This window comes from Chelonia mydas, chromosome 11 (assembly GCF_015237465.2).
Source record: "Chelonia mydas isolate rCheMyd1 chromosome 11, rCheMyd1.pri.v2, whole genome shotgun sequence".
Classification (NCBI taxonomy): domain Eukaryota; kingdom Metazoa; phylum Chordata; order Testudines; family Cheloniidae; genus Chelonia; species Chelonia mydas.
The window spans coordinates 38,154,620-38,178,041 of NC_051251.2; the positions used below are offsets into that span (position 1 = coordinate 38,154,620).

At 42.1% G+C, this 23,422-nt stretch overlaps 1 protein-coding gene across 3 annotated transcripts in view; it reads right to left on the minus strand.

The window, feature by feature from the left end:
• LRP2 (LDL receptor related protein 2) overlaps positions 1 to 23,422 on the minus strand; it is a 182,220-nt gene that overhangs the window by 131,309 nt on the left and 27,489 nt on the right. For all 3 annotated transcript variants that reach the window (XM_037912394.2, XM_043525116.1, XM_043525115.1), the window contains exons 4-9: positions 22,354 to 22,470; positions 8,715 to 8,825; positions 8,469 to 8,582; positions 8,175 to 8,291; positions 6,744 to 6,887; positions 526 to 645 (exon numbers count right to left, since the gene is read on the minus strand). In XM_037912394.2, coding sequence (XP_037768322.1) covers positions 526 to 645; positions 6,744 to 6,887; positions 8,175 to 8,291; positions 8,469 to 8,582; positions 8,715 to 8,825; positions 22,354 to 22,470 — 723 coding nt within the window. The remainder of the gene's footprint in view (positions 1 to 525; positions 646 to 6,743; positions 6,888 to 8,174; positions 8,292 to 8,468; positions 8,583 to 8,714; positions 8,826 to 22,353; positions 22,471 to 23,422) is intronic.

Consider the following 23,422-nt stretch of genomic DNA (forward strand, 5'->3'; position numbering starts at 1 on the left):
ATACTCATTTTACCTTACCCACAACAATCTGCATTTTCACATAAGGTCAGTTTTGAATTATAGATCAAATGTTGAGTAACTTCTGATTTCCCAGGTGTATAACCACACACCCCAGCATGCAGGATCAAGCTCTCAAGAACAGTAAAAGGGCTGTTTCATCAGATTTGAACATAAAGTTGCCATACCAGAGTCAGCCTTTCTAAACACAAACAACCTCTCCAAGTATTAAAAAACTGGTCTTTCCTTAGCTGGGAAGTGAAGACCTCATGACCGCTCACTGGCCTGTTCCTCTGTCCCCACAATGGTTTTATGCTGCTACTGAGCTTTTGCTCTCTTGCTATTTTTCCGTTCAGCTTGAGGTTTAACTTTGTAACTCTCAAGATTTACCTGCTTGCCAATGTGTCCACCCACACATACTTATCCAATAATCATGGATTCTTTTTCATATTTGTGGAATCCATAATATCCAGGACCCCTGTGAGAAAAGTCCAGACTTATATATCTGCATCTCTACTGTTCACTTACCAATGCAGGTGCGACTGTCATTGCTGCTGATTACATATCCCGCAGGGCAATAGCAAGTCCCTCCAGATGGTGAAGAATGGCAGCGGTACTGGCAGCTCAAGGCAGCACAGTGGGATATGTCTAAAAATAAAATGAAGTCACTTCAGGAATGGCCAATAGTAGTGTCATCTGTATAGCAGCTGGCTGCATGGTGCTTTACAAGCAGTTATGAAGTCAAGATGCCAGTTGTGAAGAGCTTACAATTTGCAGAACACATCCTGAAACTGGTCCATAAGCAAAGAACCACACTCCCATGCAAAAACAAATATGGGCAGCTCTGGCGGCAGGATCAGGCTCTAACTAGACAGTATAAAAAAGGAAGGGGGAAGGGAACAATGAAAAAGTCAATGATGAAGCTAAACAAACATCTTATTTGTTCCACAGTACCATGTGTGTTTGCGTGCATGCAGGCGTACACATCTAATTTAGCAGGATAGAGAGGCAGGAGGGCTAAGGTTTAGAGAAGTCTTTGAGGATTTCAGTTTTCAGGAAGCAGTGAAAGGATGAAATTCAGTCTTGTATGAAAACCAAATAGACCACTAGTAAGAGCTCCATATAAATCGCTGCACTGAGGCAGCCATTACAGTGCATAACTGCAAGCTTTATTGATCCTACAAAACTCATCAGCTTGCTGCATATCCTTGCGCGCCATCGACTGGCAACACTACCAGCCCTCACTATTTACATATATACAGACATCTCTGCAACAATCATTGATTTTCTTAATAGTTGGGTGGTTGGGAAAGCGTTTCTTCTTCTATTCCGTTCATTAACCAGTGCAATATGAGTGTGTGAGAGTTAGGCTGCACTCATGAAATAATGGATGGGCTTCTTTTTCCTCTACCTCTCCAGTTCTTCACTCCTCCTCCCTTTCCTTATGTCCTATAAGCAGCTCATTGTTGAATGATGATATTGTGATATCAGAGAGGTCGTTCTCTTCCTTCTTCAGTTCCCTTGTCTTACTCCTTTCTCCCCTTTTCCCTCCAAAGCTATTCTCTAAGCAGCTCAGCTCTCTGATGTTACAATTACATCACTTAGCAGAGGTCAGAGACACTTTCCCAGTACAAGATTTAGGCTTTGTCTACACTACCACTTTTATCGGTCAGGGGTGCGAAAAAACACACCCCTGACCAACATAAGTTTCTCCGGCAAAAGTGCTGGTGTGGACAGCACAATGTCAGCAGGAGAGCCTCTCTTGCTGACATAGCTACCACTGCTCCCTGGAGATGGTTTAATTATGCCGGCAGGAGAGCTCTCTCTTGCCAGAAAAGAGAGGCTACACTGGAGACCTTACAGCAGCATAGCCTTAAACGCCTGTCATTTTGCTGCAACCTTATTCCAAGAAGTGCGATTTAAATGGGAGAAGTGTATTTTCTTGACCTTTCCCATAATTATGAATGCCCAATTTAAAACACCACAGCTCTATTTTGAGGCTAGCACCAAGCACAAGAGTTGCCAACTTTCTACTTGCAGAAAACTGAACACCCTTGCCCCACCCCCTGCCTCTGACATTTCTCTTTGGCCCCACCCCCCTCAATCCATCCCCCCTCCCTCAGTCATTGGCTCTCCCATACCCTTGCTTACTCACTAATTTGTAATGGGCTGAGGCAGGGGATTGGGGTGCAGGAGCGGGTGAGGGCTGTGGCTGGGGGTGCAGGCTCTGGGGTAGGTCTGGGGATGATGAGTTTGGGGTGCAGGAGGAGACTCCATGCTAGGGCCGAGGGGTTCGGAGTGTGGGAGGGGGCTCCAGGCTGGGACAGGGGGCTGGGATATAGTGGGGGGGAGACAGGGCAGACTTTACCATGAGGCGAACTGAGGCGGCCGCCTCAGGTGCCAGACTGTGGGGGGGGGGGTGCGCCAGTAGGACCCAGATTGTAAATAATTGTGTCTGCTGCTGGTGCATATGTATTCTCTCTGCTCTAGATGCACAGAGATGGAGGAGTGCTGTGGTGGAGGAAGGAGGGCACAAGAGACATAACAGGCAGGCAGGAGAAAAGGTGAGAGGGAATAACGGAAAGCAGCAGGAGCTGCAGGGAGAGAGAGGAGGAGGAGGAGCCTCTTATGTATCTCTCTAGCACCCCCAGGAGCCTGGACTGATTAATACCAGCTTCTCAGGGAGCTTCCTGTTTCCTGCTGCTTCCCTGAACCCACTTGAGAAGAACAGGCAGTCAACTGAAGCAGTAGGAGCCAGTTAGGCCCTTGAGATGCTGATATCTTCCCTCACTCAGGCCCTGCCACCAGCCTGCTTATTTGTCCCCTTCAATTGAGTGTTGAGAGCCACTATAGCTGGCACAGAACAGCAGTCATGAGAGAAAGAAGAAAACGCCCCTCTGGGGCAGCATTCAGAAAAAGAAAGAAAGCAAAGGAAGCTTTTCTATCTAAGCGGGAAGGAACTCTCCTGAGATACACAGATACAAATGTTCACGGTGAGCCTTCTGGCCCCAGTGAGAACGTGAGTGGTGAGGAGATGCCTGATCTTCCAGTTAGTCAGAGTACAGGTGACCTGGCAGCTCCTGCAGCATCCATATCTCCATCTCAAATGGATGCAACCATGCACATTTCTGAAGAAAAATGTAGATCAGAGAAGAGTGTGGTGGAGGCACAAGAAACAGCTGCTGCTGAGTTTAGTTCCTTAAGTCTAGATGATCCAGGACTGTGGACCCACTTGAGCAGCAGCCTGAGGGACTTCCTTGTACTGCATGGGCCACAGCAAGTGAAAAACTTCTTGTTCCCCAAAGACAATGAAAATTGAAGTTTCCATCCAACACATTACTGGCGTGAAATTCCCAATGGTGACAAAGTGGAGAGGCCATGGCTTATGTACTCAAAAACCCAGAATGCTGCATACTGTTTTTGTTGCAAACTCTTCCAGTCTAATGTTCCAGCCACATTGGGTTCTACAGGAACAAAGGACTGGAAAAATCTGGCTAGAAATCTGGCATGCCATGAGAAGGCAGCAAATCACCAGAGAGCATTCCATAGATGGAAAGAGCTTGAGATGAGACGAAGGTTAAGGCCACCATAGATGATCAGCATCAGGAGAAGATTGCATCAGTCTCTTTACTGTCAAAATGTTCTGAAAAGGCTCATTGCCATTGTGAGAATGCTTGCTACACAAAACCTAGCACTGTGTGGCACTTCAGATCAGCTGTATGTGCCAAACAATGGAAACTTTCTTAAAATTGTGGAGCTGATGGCTGAGTTTGATGCTGTACTCCAGGAGCATCTAAGAAGAGTCACCACGCAAGAAACGTACACACACCACTACCTTGGAAAAACCATACAAAATGAGATCATACAGTTACTGGCAACAAAAGTCAAACAGAAGATTTTGGCAGATCTGAAGTCAGCAAGATATTACTCTGTTATTCTGGACTGCGCACCTGACATCAGCCACACGGAACAAATGACTTTAATGGTGCATTTTCTTACAACAACAGAACCTAGTGAAAATGTCCCTGCAATGGTGACTGTCAGAGAGCATTTTCTAGAATTTATTGATATTGATGATACTACAGGAGCTGGTATGACAAATGTGCTTCTTAAAAAGCTGGAAGATACAGGAATTGCGATAACTGACATGAGAGGTCAGGGCTACGATAATGGTGCCAACATGAGAGGAAAGAACAGAGGAGTGCAGACATGGATCCGAGAGTTAAACCCTCGAGCTTTTTTTGTCCCATGCAGTTCTCATTCATTGAACTTGATGGTCAGTAATGCAGCATCAGCATCTAGTGAGGCTGCTGAATTTTTTAATGTAATTCAAAGCATCTATGTATTTTTCTCTGCATCAACTCATCGATGGCAAATTTTGAAACAACATCGGGGAACATCCTCTCTGACACTGAAACCACTGAGTGCCACACAATGGGAAAGTCGAGTGGAGGAGATAAAGCCTATCAAACACAAAATTGGGAAGATAGATGATGCCATAGTTGCTATTATGGAGGATAATGCTATGACAGGAACTGTTCGTGGGAGAACAGTGGCAGAGGGAAACGGAATCACCAGAAACATACATAACTTCAAATTTCTGTGTGGCTTAGTGTTGTGGCATGACATACTGTTTGAAATAAATGGTGTTTAAAAGCAATAGACTCCAAGGTGTTGACCTTGATATATCTGGAGCAATGGAACAACTGGACAAAGCAAAGTCATACCTACAGTCTTACCGGTCAGATGAGAGATTTCAAAACGTCCTGAAGAGTGCACAGAAGTTGGCAGAGGAAGTTCACAATGAAGCTATTTTCCCACCCAAGAATACAAGAGTCACCGAAGAAGAAGACATTTTGATTATGAGGCACGGGATAATCCCCTAAGAGACCCCAAACAACAATTCAAAGTTGAATTCTTTAACCAGGTGCTAGATTGTGCAATACAGTCAGTTGAAGAACGTTTCATGCAGCTCAAGGAACACAGCAGTATATTTGGGATGTTGTATGATATTCCAGAACTCCTCACTATAGCTAAAGAAGACCTACACCAGCAATGCAGGGCACTAGAGACAGTGTTGACACATGATGACATGCGCAATATTGATGCGAGTGATTTAGGTGATGAACTGAAAGCCCTTTCAAAATACTTTTCAGCAAGGTCAACTCCAAAGGCTGTTCTGGAATATATCTGCACAAATAAGATGACCACCCTCTTTCCAAATGCTTTTGTTGCTCTGCGCATACTTCTAACACTTCCTGTAACAGTTGCCAGTGGAGAACGCAGCTTCTCCAAGCTGAAGTTAATAAAAACACATCTATGCTCCACAATGACATAGGAGAGGCTGGTCGACCTTGCAACCATCTCAATAGAGCAGGAGCTGGCCCAGACTGTGGACCTTCAGGAAGCAGTTCAAATCTTTGCAACCAAGAAGGCACAGAAAGCACCACTTTGATTATTCAAACAGATAAAAATGCCAGTGTTTACTATGCAGACAAGAGAAGTTACATTTGCTGTTCAGGCGTTTGAAAGTTAAGTGTTACTTTAAATTTTTGAACAAGGCATTTTAAGTTGTTAGTTCTCCTTTATTGGGGCAGGTAGCAGAGCAGTACCATGAGAGGAGTAGAACAGGAAGAAGGCAGAAATGAGACCTTTCAAAGTTTTGGCCCAAGCGATGGGGCATAGGGGAGTCATTTGAGCTCTCTGCCTCAGGTGCCAAAATATTATGGGCCGGCCCTGGGGGGAGATGCGGGGTGCAGGCTCCTGGAGGGAGTTTGGGTGCGGGAGGGGGTTCCAAGCTGAGGCAGGGGGTTGGGGAGTGAGAGGGAGTTTGGGGTGCGGGCTCTGGGAGGTGCTTACCTCAGGCAGCTCCCAAGAAGCAGTGTCATGTCCCTCTGTCTCCTAGACCGAGGGGTGGTGAGGGAGCTTTGCATGCTGCCCCTGCTCCCACAGCTCCTATTGGCCATAGTTCCCGGCCAACCGGAGTTGCGGAGCCGGCATTCGGGGTGGGGGAGGTGTGTGGAGCCCCCAAGGCCACCCCTTAGCTGGAGGGACATGTTGGCTGCTTCCCAGGAGCCCTGCAGAGCCAGGCAGGGAGCCTGCCAGCCTAGCTGCACCGCCAACCAGGCTTTTAACGGCTCGGTCAGCCATGCTGACCAGAGCCTCCAGGGTCCTTTTCAGCCGGGTGTTCCGGTCGAAAACCGGACACCTGGCAACCCTGCTGAGCACCCACAAGTCCAACTGAAGTTGATGGGACCTCTCTGTGTTCATCATTTCTGAAAACCAGGCCCTGAGTTTCTCAGGCTGAGCACTAAAACGCAGATACCCAAGATCAATGGACAATTTTGAAAATTCTGACCTAAGTGACTTGCCCAGACCAAGGTTACACAGCCATGCAGTCCTGTGCTCTAACCATTAGACATTACTCTTTCCTGTTTAATGTGAAAAGGTGAAACAAAAATATTTTGGATGAAGAGAAACAACAGCCCACAAGAGCTCAACCCTTGACTCTTCAAATAAATATTGAAAAAAATTATCAGAAATGTTTATCTATCAAACCTTCCACACAAGAGGTCAACAGAACTCTACATGCATGGCAGAGAATACTTTTCAATATGTCCACTCAGCGCTAATAAAAATAACACACCTCCTAATTCTCAGTGCTGTTTAGAAAACCCCAAAGACACAAAAAAGACATCAATGTGGTTTTCTGCTATTCCATGCATCCTGCTAGTTCTAATACTCACTGCAGTGTCTGCCTGCAGTTATGTTAGTTTCGTCTTCTCCGGCAGGGCAGTCTGCAGTCCCATCACACACTTTAGCAATTGGAATGCAGTGTCCTGACACAGGACAGGCCCATTCTCCTGGGTAACACTCATGGCGACCACTTTCTAAGGAAAAGAGAAGCAACACAGAATAATTGAAGAACATGCTTCAAGTACTACTTGGAGCTGCTTTCCTAAAAGCCTCCTAGGGAATAAGCATCTTCAATTATTTTTCATTCAGCTTTTGATTGTTGCATGTAGCTGTGACAGCCCATAAAAGAAATAGTATCTATCCTAGTCACCATATTCTTTCAGTGATCTTCAGATTACACTGTGGAAAATACTCATGCAGTCAGGTGAACCCCTTCCATTTTTCCCCATTGTTCAGATACCTATTACAATTTAGCTTTTGCTTGACTGGTGTACTAAAAATGGAACAATGGTTTTGTTCTTTTGAAACATGCCCGTTACAGCTGGTCTAAAAATGGTGGGGGGAGAAAGGTAATCACAGAAAATTTCAGCACCAAAAAAAAAAAATGTTTTAAATTTTCCCACAGAAAATTTCAATTTTTCACAAGAAATTTGAACTGAATTTTTTGTCAGAAAGTTGTTTTTAGTCAGTATATTTTGGTTTTTAAGCATCATTTTTTTGATGAAAAATCAAAAATTTCATGGGAAAGGAGGCACTTTCTGCACTGCAGATTGTTTAGCCGAAAACCCAGTTTTCCATAGAAAAACAGTTTCAGCAGAAAACTCTTCACCAGTCCTAATGCCTACACACTCATTTCTCATTAACTGGTATATTCATGTTTACTACAAATTCCTCTGAAAAGGGTGATTTGATAAATGGAAGATCTTTGTTAAAGATAGAGATGGTTATTTTGAATATCACATTATTAATAACAAAAATGTTACTCAGAATATTTACACAAAAATTGCATTTTCCTTCCAGCATGTTATCTCCTCCTATACTCAACCAACCAGAAATCATAATCCTGTACTTGTAACATCAGAGTTAGTTACTGTGGAAATGGACATTCTGTTACAAACTGAGAATTCTGGCTTCACATGGGGACATACCCTGCTCCCATGAAAATCAATGGCAAAGTTTCCATTGATTTAAATGGTGCAAGATCCAGGCTACAGGGAATAAGCAGATGAATTCTTGACATACCCTGGTTTATACTCACCATCTTAGCAATACAAAATAAGAAAACCCAAAGTATTAAAAGTATATATATTATATTAGTAGAACTGTATCTATAAAAACAATTAAAAGTTTTCCAGGAATGTCCATGGATCTTTAAAAATTCTGATATAAAACATTCTTATGTTAAGACTTTTTAGCAGTGAGGTTAGCAAGGTTTTTCTTTGTAAATTGCATCATTAAAATAAGTTTGCTTCTGTCTTTACCACATCCACTTTCATCTTCGTTATCTTCACAGTCATCATCTCCATCACAAACCCAGCTCTGATGAATACAGCGGCCACTTGGACAAGTGAAGAAATTGCCTCTGCAAGTTGCATAAGCTGAGGGAAGGAACAAGAGAAACTTCCATCATTCAGCCACAAAAAAAAAAATATTAAAAGAACTTTTGGATTCTGTCTGCTACATAACAGAGCATTGCCCCTGCTTTGTGCTAACTGTCGCGCTTTCAAAGAAAACCAGCTCTTAACAGGCAAACAAGCCAAATAAAACCACCGTACTGCAAGAGTTTTCATCGCTCCTGTCTCCACAGTCATCATCATGATCACAGATAAAGGCTCGGGGGATACATTCTCCATTGGCACACTGAAACTGGGTACTGGCACATTCATGAGCTGAACGATATCATTTGAATGGAGAAAAGAAAAAAACATATTCAAATGTAGTAAACAAACTCCAGTATTTCTCTTACAAAGAGGATACATAGTACTACAAATGTTTGGGGTTATGCTAAATGTGGCACTTACTGCAGTTGGCTTCATCAGAGGCATCCCTGCAATCTACTTTACCATCACAATGCTGGCTTGCATTAAAACATGCTCCATTTGCACAAGATAACTGTTCACATGTTGGGTAACCTACAAGAAAAAACACAGTAGCCATAAGTATTAGAATATACAGTATCTCTTTATGATTATATTGTTATGTATGCATTCTGCACTATGCATGGTGCTTTACAGACAAATATAAAAAGGAACATAAGAATTGCCATACTGGAACTGACCAGTGATTCATCTAGTTCAGTATCCTGTCTCCAGCTGTGATCGGTACCAGATGCGTCAGAGAAACATACAAAAAACTTTGCAAGAAACTAGGCAATTATGAGACAACCTGCCCCTATCCCAGGGCCAGGTTCTTGCTCCAAGGAGTTTACAATTCAAATAACCCATGGCAATATGGAAAATGACACAACACCAAAGAAAGCAAGTATTTTATTTATTCTTATCTTAGTTTTAAATGTTATTGATCTTAGTAAACATGTTTAACTAGAAATGGAGGTACTTGCACTCAGATTTAGAGCCTCTTAGAACTCCATGAGCTCTCAAATTCAGTGTCTCGGGACTTTTACATGGAAAGAATATTTAGCCAGTCAAATGAGCTCAAGAATAATCAAACTTCATTCATTTTGTGGCCCTAAATTTTCACTCTGTATTTCTCTTCCCATTTTACATCCTTATATTATTAATAAACAGGACAAAGTTCTCGTTCTCTCTCTCACTCTCATCCACGTTTTCATACATGCCAACTGGAATTTAAAACTTGGATTATTAATTCTCTCCAACAGACTTCACACAAAAAAAACAATAAATTCCACAGATAAAATATTTGTGCCTAAACACAACGACAAAACTAGTTGTTCTCATACTGTATGTTACCATTTTTCTCCTTAAATTTGAAATAGTTATTTATGGACTCATCTGGATGCATTTTTAATGGTATCTATTTACAAAAGTTCTTAATTTTACAATATAAATAGGTGTATCAAATGTCAAACATACTACGCCAAATTCAGGTTGCATCTCTGTGCGGGCCCGTTCCTGCAAGGTAGCAAGAACCCTAAACTCCCATTGTAATTAATGTGGTTTGCAGTCCCTCAGCAACTTGCAGACTGGGGCGCTGTATACATCACTGAAAAAGGGGTGGCCAGAAGAGGAACCCCAGAGCATAGCTGCTGTATCCTTCTGGGGTTCCCATGAACCAGTACAGTTCCCACTCCAAAAGGTTTTGTGGCTGGACCCAACGAGGGAATGTTCTAGGTAGGGCTGAATACAGTCCCTTATTACAAGGGACATTCCCTATTTTTTCATCTCTGTACAACAAGATTGGGAGTTGCTGAATGCTGCAAAAAGCAGCAAGAAATACCCATGAAGGTGAGTACATCTTATTAATTATTACTATTATAATGATTATAATATTGGGAGGAGAGGTGAGGCAGGCGTGCTAAGAAAACAGTCCCTTATTTTTGAAATATGTTGGCAACTCTAGTTGCAGGGCATGGCCTGGTGTCAGAAGGCTTGCTTAACATCTTTTAGCCCAAACACCCTGACCAAGCAGCCCCACTTCTGACACAGGCTACTCCTGGCCCTTGCATGGGGGACGTGCTTGGGGTTGTGGGGAGTCGGCATACAACTTCACCAATAGTATAGATTCTGCAGTCTTATGTGTATGGCTGTGTTTCTAGGGCCTGACTTTGAGCCAAACTATGCTATTCACTGAAAGTCAAAAGCTTCCTCTGTCTCTGGAAACATGGAGGACACCATGGCAGTGGAACCTACAGTATACAGTGAAGGAGACAGCAATGGGTGGGGGCACACATCTGTATTTCCATCCATAGAGCCCAGGTGGTGTGGAAGTTTGCAAACTTCCACACCACCTGGGCTCCATGGATGGAAATACACAAGGGGCAGAACCTCATAAGGAGTGCAGGGCATTAGCCGCTGTGAGAGTCCACCAGCCCCGTTCCCCTGTGGTGGGGGCATGTATGGGTACCTCAGATACCTACTGGCACCACTTCATAGAGGAAAGATTCTCCTAGCCCTGGAACCCTGTCATCTACTCAGTGCCAAGACCTACTTTGCAGACAAGACTATGATGATCTTGCCCCAAAGACAGTTTTCATTAATGCATTTATCATTCATAACCCATATGATTATGGTAAAAAAAATCCCATGTCTTAACCATAAGCCAAAGTGTACATGTGTACCTGGTATCACTGTATCTTTTGCCATTTATTTTAACACTGTCTTTTATAGTTATAGTGGAGAGTAATAAGTTTTCTATTGTCTTGCAACTCATAAGCCTGGCAAATCACTCAGATCTAATTCTGTGCCTTCCTTTAACTGTCCCTTTAAATTTTTTCATTAAAATAGCAGATTTTTCCAGCCTGGAAATTAACTTCCCTTTAATTGTCGGGGCTGCTAATGATCAAGAATTTTATCAAGATCACAGAAAGCAGCTGCTGATTTAGAATGAACTCCTAGAAAACTTTAGCTCTAACAGATGAACTAAGTGTAGAATACATTGAACCTATCCTGATCTCATTTACCCCAATGTAAATTGGAGCAATTTTAACTAAAGTTAACATGGGGGGAAATTTAGTCCCAGATTAGGATGTTTAATATTCAGACAATATATTATTTACCAAAATTTAGGGGGTACTCATTAGAGACTAATAGCTAATAATTAACATATCTAACTGTAGATATTTTTTCAAACTACAAACCCCAAAATCTGGGCTGGTCTTAGTAAAACTCTATTTTGCATTAAATGTTAGGTACAGCCCTCCTGTTCACTAAAATCAACTGCAGTTATGTCATATAAAATCCTGTATTGTTAGAACAGCTAAATTAACTAAAGCATCTTTATACAGACTGAGTCATACAGAGTAGCAGGCTTCCCACTGGACTCTGAAACCTAACCCCAGAGACAGTGGGAGGCCATTTGTTTTGTTTATTTAATTTCAGGCCATAGCCATGGTATTGCTCCCCCTAGCTGACAGATTTCTCAAGCAACTGACTGATATGTATTCTGATCAAGCTGGATACAAGATGATGAGGAAAGGTGCTGGCAGAGAATGCCTAACTGGGCATGCCACAGAAGACATTTCCCACTCGGTACCTCTGCAGCTAAGGAGCTCAGGAAGCCAAAGTTCTTTTGGGGACCAATAGCCTGAAAGGCTAAATCTGGCTGATCAGGCCTTACTAAGCATATAAGAATATTCCACCAATCAGATCACTCAGCTGGTGGAACCTGACAGTATCTCTGTTTGGAAAAAAAGAGGTTAGTTTGAGCTAGAGAACCACTAACGGATCATTTCTGTCACCAAAAAAGAAAGAGTAAAAATATCATGTGTGTTTTATTTTCAAAACTTCAAACAACAAAACAACATTTTAGAGCATATTAATAACTGCAGCCAGCTCCACAACCTGCTCCATTTCTACAACTGGAGGGGAGACAAAACCCAGAGACCTGACGTGGGGAAGTGTTTTAAGGGAGGAGTAGTTTTATCTCACCTGCACAGAAACCCTTCCAATGATATTCTGGGTTGTTTCAGATCCCCTGAGCAAGGCTCAGAGGGAAAAATATGAAAGCTGGCCCCATTCCCCTGGACTGTCCCTTCAGAAACCTACCACCAAACTATTGTAAATTAATGACAATCAGTTCACATTAGTGTGCACCATTTTCCCCCACTGCAGACTGGAATCTCTCTGGAGAAGAGAGAACCTATGGCAGCATCACTCCTGCAGTGGGCATGCTCTCAACTCGGGTCTTGTGCACTCTCCTCATGTAATGTCAATGTAAAAAGTTAAAAAGATGTCATCGGGTGCCATTAGCAGAGGTGTTTCGGTGTTATTTAAAATATGTATTTTGCCCAGTTTGCAGTTTATTAGTTTTTATAATAAGTACTATTAAGGAAGGGGTGGGCAAACTTTTTGGCCTGAGGGCCACACCTGGGTGGAGAAATAGCATGCAGGGCGACAAATGTAGGGCTGGGGCAGGGGGTTAGGGTGCAGGAGGGAGTGCGAGGTGTGGGAGGGGGTGCTGTGTGCAGGAAAGGGCTCAGGGCAAGGTGTTGGGGTGCAGGTGGTGTGCGGGGTGCGGCAGAGGGCTCAGGGCAGGAGTTTGGGGTGCGGGTGCAGGAGGGGTGCGGGTGCAGGAGGGGTGCAGGGCACGGCAGTAGGTTGGAGTGCAGGGTGCAGAAGGAATTCGGGGTGGCAGCGGCGCGCAGCGGGGATAAGGCAGGTTCACTGTTCCCAGCCAATGGGAGCTGCAGGGGGCTGTGCCTGCAGGTGAGGGCAGCACACAGAGCCCTCTGCCCCCCGCTCTGCCGGGGCCACAGGGATGTGGTGCCGGCCGCTTCCAGGAGCAGCACAGGTCCAGGGCAGGCAGGGAGCCTGCCTTAGCCCCGCTGTGCCACAGGGGTGGCAATCCCGCAGGCTGGATCCAAAATCCTGATGGGCCAGATCCGGCCTAGTTTGCCCTGTACTAAGGGAATAAGTACATTATATTTTTTTTCCTCCATTTTATTTGTTGTGGAGATTATTTAATTAATTTTTCCCTTTCCTCTGAGCAAAAGCATTCTGTGAGAGGCCAGATGGAGATAATGAGTTAGAGCTGGAGGGCTTCAATCCTTACTCACACAAGTAATTCCATGAATTTCATGGGTTAAAGGGTAAAGCCCCTAACCACAGTATAGTTTTCCAACTGATATGAAAATACTCTATCATATTTTTCACTACATGATTAGGGACGAGGGCTCTCTGGAGGGGGCAGTCAGGGAACAAGGAACGGGGGGGGAGGGGCCAAAGCATGTTCGATATAACACTGTCTCACCTATAACACGGTGAGATTTTGTGTCTCCCAAGGATCGCATTATGTCGGGGTAGAGGTGTAATTGTTTTCCCCACAACTCCTATTGGGAGGCTTTTCCAGACCCTCACTTCTCTGATGGTTAGAAACCTTCTTATTTCCAGCCTGGTTTTGTTCATGGCCAGTTTATGTCTATTTGTTCCTGTGCCAACATTGTCCTTTAGCTTAAAAGGTTTACCCACTGATGTATGTACAAAGAGTAATCATATCCCCGTCAGCCTTCTTTTTGCTAGGCTAACCAAGCCAAGTTCTTCCAGCCTTTCCTCATAAGATAGGACATCCATTCCCCTAATCATTCTAGTAGCTCTTCTCTGCAGCTGTTCCAGTTTGAATTCATCTTTCTTGAAAATGGGTGACCAGAACTGTAAAGAGTATTCCAGATGCGGTCTTGCCACTGCCTTATATAATGGCATGAACACTTCTCTACCTTTATGCCTCACGTGATACATCCTAGGATTACATTGGTGGCTCATCGTCATCCTGTGATCCACCAACTCACGCACATCTCTCTCCTCCTCTGTTGCTTCCAACTGATGAGCCCCCAGTTTGTAGCAGAAATTCTTATTATTAGACCCTAAGTGTATGATCTTACACTTTGTACTATTTAATTTAATCTCATTTCTGTCATTTCAGTCTAAAAGGTCATCCAGATCTTCCTGTATAATATTCTGACCCTCATCTGTATTGACAATGCAGCCTAATCAGATTGGACTCGTAACCTCCTTCCAATCCAATCGTTCACCTTTTAGCACAACCCATTGCCTTCTCCTCTTTAGCCAGGTCCTTACTGACTTTACAATTCTTGTACTAATCCCCATCTCTTTAATTTAATGTGTGTGTCATTTGTGTGTGTGTTCTACAGTGTGGCCACCCTCAATCTTTCAAAACCATAATTCAGGCCCCCCAAAATCATGACTTAAAAATCATGAGATTTTGTAAATAAACATGGAGTTCTTTACATTCTCCTGCTGGATGTGGGGCCTTCAGGGTTCACATTTTCCAGGTTTTTCCAACCATTAAGGCTAGAAACTTTTTTCTTAATGAAAGCTGAGATTATGAGATCACCTGACTCCAAGAGCTGGAGCTTGTAGGAAAAAACACCAAATATGTGTGAGACTTGTGATAAATCACAACTGCTGACAATACTGTTTCTTTGGGTTTGTTCTGAGCCTATGGCTGTTGGGTGTGAGAGGTTTCAGAACAGACTAGCTGTGGAGAAGGAAAGTAGGCAGTAGAAGGGTTCCCCAAGATACTTCATTTTCTGTTTTTACTTTGTTTAAAACTGTCCAGGCATTTATCAGTGTTTATTACAAAAATTTAAAAATGGGTAAAAATCAGTGCAAAAAACTAACTTCACGCTTTTCTGGTAAATATCTGGGTTAATGTTGCGGGACAGGAGGACAGAAAAAAATTTTATATAGAGAAATGTAAGAGTACTTTTGACCCGGTTTGATTACCTGGGCTGCCCAGGTTACTGACCTGCCATCTCTCCTTCCGGAGCAGGGAGCCAAATCCTCATATTTACATTTAGACTAATTTATTAACATAAACACACCTACCTAATGTAATGTATTGGATTTTCTTAACACAATCTGTGTTTTTATGTATTTGAGTGGTCCAAAATTCAATAAAAAACAAATAGCATTTTAGCTTTTGTAAAACCTGGGAATTTTTCAATAAAAAACAAAAATTAAGGGCCTTGCTTATCCCCATCCAAAGCACTTCTCTGTGAGCTTCCAACCACATTGTCCCAGTTTTCCACTTCCAAAATATGATCAACCATCAGAAGAGGGCAGGTGGGAGAGGAGGCACCATATTACCCGCAACCCGACAAGCTATCTTGGGCACCAGTCGCCACTGTTATTTTATTTAATTGGTGCATTTAAAACGTAGCTACGCAGAGGACACACTATACTGTACCTTCATAAACAGTTTGAAAGCTATTCTACGGCAGCGGCTAGAACAACACTGTTTTGCTTTCCACCTAATATTTTTTGCTCTGAGACCTCAGGGATAAACAGTCGTGAGGAAAATATAACCACGCAATAATAATACTTAGCAGATTAGCTGTAACAGTAGCCAGTGGAAGCAGCAGACACTGACTTCTGCCACATGATGCAGGAGTGTAACCTCTTGTAACCCTGACCATGTCCTATGAGAGGGGCCAGGGAATAATGAGCAATCTCTTACTAGCACACCTGCATGTCACACCTCTTATTACAGGGACATTTTCAAAACATTTTACCAACCTTAACTTATTAAAACCTCTTAGGGTAGTCAGTATGGTCTCCATTTTAGGGATAGGGTAACTGGGGCAAAGGCTGAGAGGTTAAGTGATTTACCCATTCAAGGAACTCAGTGTCCAAATTGGGATTAAAACTCAGGAGTTCCTAAGCCTGTGGTGAGATCATCAACCTCAATGAACATGTCCTTCTGGGAGGATTTCCCTTCTTCCCTCATAGCCCCACACTGCAGCGACCTGCCTGGCTGACAAGGCTGGATCCATGTAACTACCCTTTTCCTGGCTACAGCAGTCACTGCAGAGTAGAAGACAGAGATGCCAGGTGCCCCCACTCCAGGTATAGGTTTTTACATTTTTAAATTGAGAGGATGGCAAGAGGGGTGGGGGAACACTATACTTTACCAAAATAGGAAGACAGCTCGGTATCACACAGACCTTAGCTATTTATGGTTAAAACACCATTTGTGATCAAATCATTCCTGCAGAAAGTTTACATTTTCATTCTGCATTTTTAAGTGTTAACAATAAGTATTTTAAAACTGAACTAAGAGTTAGCAGTTTTCTATAAAACAGACAAGCAAAGTGATGCATTTATTTAATGAGATAAGAAACCTTATTATTTTTATGAAATAAAAACAGCTTCAATACATTAATTAAATGGCCTGCTGCTGAAACATTTTTCTGTTGTTTATCTTAGCCTTTTACTGCTAATGGGATTATTAGCAAGGACAATGGACTGTGGCTTTGAATCTCCATGTTGCATTTTACTACAGGTTTAATTGCTCAGTTACTTAATATTGGTGGCATTTTGCATTTGACTGGTCTCTTAAATATTGCAACTCATTCAGAAACAAACTGAGTCTTTATCTTCTTTACAATTTAAATCTGCTTCCAAAAATAATTAACTGGCACAACACTATACAAAGTTCTGCTGTGAGAGACCTGTCCACTAAATGTTTACATACACTTTACACTCTGAGGAAAAATGGCAGCAATTTCAAATGAACTTTGATGTCTCCTCAATAAATCGTGACCACTATATATAGATTTTTCATTTAAAAATGCTTTAGCACAAATTACTTGTGCTAGAGGAAAAGTCCAAATTAATGATATTTCTCTTACCATTTCTTTGCATCAACATAGATTAGAAAGGAAAATGACTGGATGGAAACAAATAGTGCTTACTAATATTAACACACCACCTGCACTGCTAGCAAAGTATAAAATCTAATCTAATCCCCATTTTATAGTATATCAAATCACCACGATTCAATATGATTCATGGTCTCTGCTTATAGCCCCAGTCCTTGCAAAGACAGAGGTGTAAAATTCACCAGCTCTTTGGGGATGGTCCTCTGGATCCTTACATCTTTCTCATCCTCACCTCCTCCCCCCACCACTACTTTTTCTCTAACAAGCAGTCAAGTCAGAGTCGTCACCCTTCTGACTAAGAAAGACTGTCAACAGCAGTCCCCAATCAGCCAGAGTGGTTGCTGCTGAATGACATGGGGCAGTTCTTCTCCTCAGGGCTCAATGTGCTGCCTCCACAAAAATTCCAAGATCTAATGACCCGTGGAGCAATAGATAGGGCCCAAGAATGGGTCTCTCACCCAGCAGTGGAGAGCAACACTGCTAAACCATGCAACAGGCCCAATTCCAATAACTTTAAACCAAAATCTTATTTTTCTATTTATCTGGGAGCATTAAAATAAAAACACAGAATATCAAAGTGTGTAATTTCATTTTCAAACATTGTTGTGTTTGCTGCTCAGAGCAAAGGATTTTGAGTTCTATTGCTCGATCTGCCACTGACTTACTGTGTGACGTTGGATGAGTCAAGTACCCTCTCTCTTCCCCAGTCTACCCATTGAGAAAATGGGTATAACATCATTCAAGTACATAAAAGGTTGTTACAAGGAGCAGGGAGAAAAATTGTTCTCCTTAACCTCTAAGGATAGGATAAGAAGCAATGTGCTTAAATTGCAGCAAGAGAGGTTTAGGTTGGACATTAGGAAAAACTTCCTAATTGTCAGGGTGCTTAAGCACCTTGGAATAAATTGCCTAGGGAGGCTATGGAATCTCCATCATTCGAGATTTTTAAGAGCAGGTTAGACAAACACCTGTCAGGGATGGTCTAGAAAATACTTAGTCTTGCCCTGAGTGCAAGGGACTGGACTAGATGACCTGTCGAGGTCCCTTCCAGTCCTACAATTCTATGTTCATCTATTTTACAAGGAGTTTGGGAGGCTAATTATTGTTTATAAAGTGCTTTGCGACCCTTGAATAAAAGGTGCTATATAAATACAAATTGTCACCATCAAGTTTTTCACTTCACAAGAATGTTTATTTTTAACAATATTTCATTTTCAGGAAAACTATTTTCCCCCCAAAATATTCTGAACATTTGCTAAACAAAGGCTAACACCATCTCCTTTCTCCTAAGCTTTTACAGGACACAAATGCCAAGCTGTGCAAAATATTCGTCCAGCAGTGACATCCGTTCCTGAATCCTTGGCAGACTCTTCAGGCATTTGTGCTGGTGACTTTAGAGTTGGCTGGAGGTCTATCATGTGGAATAGCTCCAAGCTGGCTGTCTGGGCTGCCTTTTATTCCAGCGTACCATTGGCTTCTAAATCACTTTTCATTTTACAGACAGCACCCATTTTTAGCCACTTGTAAGTAAGGGATAAAAGGCACAGGCTGTTGGCTGAGTAAGTAATATGCTGGTTTTCTTTTATATAGCATGTACACCAGCCTTTTTTATGTAAATAAAGCCATTAGTGACTTTTTATTTCTTGTTGCTCTATTAATGACCCAGTATCCAAAGCTCTACTTTTTTTCCAAATCTGTTTCCTGATCGTGTATTTTGTAGTTCACTGCTGTCTTCTTGCTAGCAACACTGTAAACACCAGCACCTGCTTCGTGGTCTATGAGTGTAGTTTTTTATTATTATTAATGCTATCAGCAAGCATGCTGAGGTACACTATTTTAAGTAGGTGTTAGGCACAAATGACACTCCCTTGAAAAATGAGGCCTCTATTCTGTAGCTCAGTCAGTAGTCTCTTCCATGACCATGAACTCTAGGCCAGGACTTGGCCTATGTGGTGTCACTAGGCAGTCCACAGCTATTTTAACTCTGCAGTTGTGGGAGATAGACTCGAAGAGCTATAGGATCTGTCTGTGTCCAGCAGGCCCAATGAAAAATCCTCTTTATACTCATAATGACCCAGTTCTGTCTCTTCTCTGCCATGAGACACTCCGTATAGTCCAGAGTTCAAACTGGAGGAATCCAACACTTTTTTTCCCCAAAGGGGTAAGATGTCCTCAAAGAAATGAAACTGAAATTAAAGAAGAAGCACAAGTGACCATAGCAGCCTCCACTTTTTCCAACTCACAGCTACTAGCTGTTCCAAAGCAGCAGGCCCCAAGTATAGGGGAGGCAATGGGTACACTTTACTAGAGTCTGGTCCAACAACAGACCCAGCCAGAAAGCCCATCACCATGAGAAAAAAATTCAGGCTGAATTGTGGATGTTTGCGTTTGATTCAATGTTATATATCTCAGTGAATATGTTTTGTGCCTATACATCTATGTGGTGTCCAGATCTCACGTGATCTTGCAAGATTTACCTGAGCCAAATCAGAAGCAATGTTAAAACAGAAGCAACATTCCAAACAGTGAGCTAGTCCTCAAGGGTACTTAGATGGCTGAGACCATACCCCAGGGACAGGAAACAGTATCTCCAGGGTGCCTAGAGAGCATCTGTCACTTGTGTATCATTAATATGTGCACCATACTGCCATGTTTGGCTATCAATACAAATCAGGCAGCCAGAAATGTCAAGAGCTTAAAGAAAGGGAAAGAAAAGAAGCCAAAGGACAACAGTCAATCCTCCAATATTTCCAGATAGACAAGGCCTCTCAACAGCCTGGCTCAAACAATGCACAAACTAAGGAACTGGATAAACAAAAACTGCAAGGTGACAGTGATTTCAGTATAAAGACTGTGGAAACTGAAGAAAAGCAGCCAGATTAATCATGTGATTCCAATTTAATGACTTTCAAAGATAGTCAAGTAATATTACCACCAGACTTAGAGGAAGATTTGCAAGAAGCAGGAGAGAGAAGTGCTACACTACTTACTAAGTCATGCTTTTTACAAGATCCAGTATTGTGGCCTAAACACATTACAGATTCTCTTTATCAAAAAATTGTTCTATCTGGTCCTCCGAATTTCGAACCAATGCAGAAGCTAGTGAAGTCTATCCGAAAGCTGTTGACAGTCATAGTTTTGCTACATTTGTTCTGAAATGTAGGACTTCCAGCAACAGAGAAAAGATTCTAAGAGACTGGTTTCAAGTCTACTTTTGGAATAGAACTTGATCTGCTACCACTCATCTGACTTAATGAGATTTACAACAAAAAACTACGACTAATTTTCAGGGAAGTGTGTATAGCCCTACGAACATTTTGTATAATGCCAATGATCGTGGCAGAAGCCAAAAGAAGTCTTCAGCAAGCTGGTACTCATCAAAAACACAGCAGGTGATCTACTATTGCATAGGAACGCTTAAGTCACTTAAGTGTGAACTCACAAAAAAAGTCGACTTTAGTGAGGTCATTTGTGAATTTGCAACTGAAAAAAGATCAGAAAGTAAAGCTGTAAAGTGATAAGGCTCATCTATGCCAGTTCAGAAATAAAATATAATTTTTTCTTTCATTAATTATTGTCTCCGTGGAGTAGGTTGGGCACCCATGTTATGAGTTTGCCCTGGGCCCAGTGAAATGTTGCTTGGGGGGCCTGCAATGCAGCCCCTTGGGTTGTTGTGCATATTACTTATAGAATTCTTAGTAATATATGCAAAACACAGTATGCTCAATTCTGACCTCTAATCCACCCAAATAACTCCCGTTGACTATTAGGCAAGACAAGGTAAGCATTGACCATTAAATATTTGACCAATCTTGTGCATGAAAAGTTTGCACACATATATATTGTGTGCACAAATCATACATTTGCATGTATAAACAGGAATCTGGTTACACAAAATGACGCGCTGTGCTTTTAAGTAACAACTGTCCGGGCAATTAGCTATTTTGCTTGAGTAAATTTGCATTCACAATGGTTGTGCATGCAAATTTTGCAAGCGCAACTTATGAGCCAACTTTTGAACATTTTGTTATTTATATTTATTTATACCTTAAGTTTTCCCTCTACTGAATGTTACATTATTTGTAAATCTTTGATAATATTTAAATTAAAATTATCCTCTTTTTGTCTTAAAATATATTTTTTTATTCCAAAGCACCCATTGCTTCCACATTATCACCCTTCTGATACACAACTGGTGGCGCATACATGCTTACTTTCTTCTTCCCTATGTATAACTGTCTCTTCCTTCAGCGCCAGTGTATACTGACTCCTTCCCTCCCAGTGTCCCCTTCTCCCATTCACCATCTCCTTCTCCCACATCCCCTCCTATGATGTTTCCCACGCTTGCCTCCTCCCAAATGCACAATAATTATTCAACATCCCATTGTCTTCACCTTCACCCTCGCTGCATACAATGCTTTTTTTCCCATGCCCCATGAAATTGTCAGAGGTGAAAACCTGGCCCCATTGAAGTCAACGGCAAAACTCCCCAGGCCAACACTTAGATTCTGACCATGCATGTGCTTACCTTTACACATTGAGCAGTCCCACTGAAGTCACAGGACTACTCACATTGCACAAAATTAAGTAAATGCTTAAATCTTTGAGGGATCAAGACCTTGAGCTGTACTTTCCTTGTTAGGCATCCTAATAAGCACTGAAGGAACACACTCTCTACTTATGGTTATAAAGCATACCACAATATTTGATATAACCCCAGCAGATGATACACATTTGCATAAAGTGCTATAGACAATAAGTAAAAACAAAGTCAAACCTCCTACAATTTTTCTATTGACCACTTTTATATTTAAACTTAATATGTAACTTTTAATTAAAACTACTTAAGAAAAAAACAAAGACAAGAAATGCTTAAATTTCCCCTACATTATTTTCAGGCAGTTGACTTAAAAATAAAATACATGAAATACCTGGGGCCAAATTCCATCTTTAGATACATGGTCACAATCCCCACTGAGAGCTATGCAAAGGTTTGATTATAAAAGTTCTTATGGAAAATGAAATATTTTTTAAATTTTCCAAAGTTTAAAAACATTTTAAAGATGTTTTTAAAATGAAAACTTTATTATTGCTGAGATGGGCAAACGAAAATGCCCCTGACCATAAGGCAGCAGTAGGGACTTAATAAGTCTCACAATAATGAAACTGTATCAGAACATCAGCTCTAATCCATGAAAGAATCTGCAATGAAATTCTGATAACAAGAAGCATATTGTGGTCATTTCTGTCCATCAACAAGCCCCTTAATCTTACAAATTGATTAAAATGCCAAAGAGAGACAGGATGAAACCAGATCTAGTGCTAAGATTTAAAAGACTTACGGCAGCCTCTCTCATCTGTTCCATCAGTGCAGTCTTTAACTCGATCACATGTGTAACCAGTCGGGATGCATTGTCCATTTGAACATGTGAACTGCTGACTTGAACATGTCCTCCCCGCTGCAAAAAACAGTTAATTTAGATTTTCACCAATGAACGACCTACATGCAGCAAAGTACTTCTCCTCTTGCCCTTTTTATTACTGAGTCCCTCTCATGAAATACACAATCTTCTATTACTTGACCTTTGTGTCTCGGGCAGAAATAAAAGTCCCCTGCCAACCAGTGGGCACGCCACACAACCATAATGCATTTCCTAATGCACAGCCACTGCTCCAACCCATGCCAGGGCTTCGAAGCACTTAATCTGCATCGTCATGGATCCTGCAGCCTCATCTCCAATTTTTCCTCCATGCTGAGGGCTGGTTTATCCTGTGCCCAACACAATAGGTTTCCAAGTCCTGACTGAAGTCTCAGGACACTACTGTTACCCAAATAATAAGTGGAACCAGCCACAGCAGGCCCAAAACCATTCCGCCAGCTACTGCAGGATAGTTCAGGATGGCCAAAGTGGCATGCAATCTTGAGCCTATCTACCACTGCCGACATGCAAGGAGAGTGGAGTATGATCTTGCCTTTAGTCAATAGACCATGCTCTCTTGTGGCTGTGATGCCTTTACCTGGTGTGCTAACTTGTTCCCCCCACCTCATGCTCTGGAAAGTGCTGTATGGGATCCTGGTCGGCTCTTGTACAGAGACTCTCTATGCCTTCTTCCCTCACTAGCGCTCATATCACGGGCTCTGCTGTTAGGGCACTAACCCAGTTAGAAAAGTGAGAAAGTAAAACTTGGAGTAAAACAAACTTCTCTTCGTTCCAGTTGTGTGTGCCTTTCAGAATAGCTCTCATGGAAAAAAAAGTTTTACGCATTCTAGGGAGGAGCAATATAAAAGTGCCTTAAATTAATTAGCATCAATGCATATTCCCAGAGGTGGCTCCAAAGCAGAAGCAGCAGGATTTTACTGTGCAATCATTGAGGGGCACTTTCTAAACTGCTCACAATTAATGGGCACAC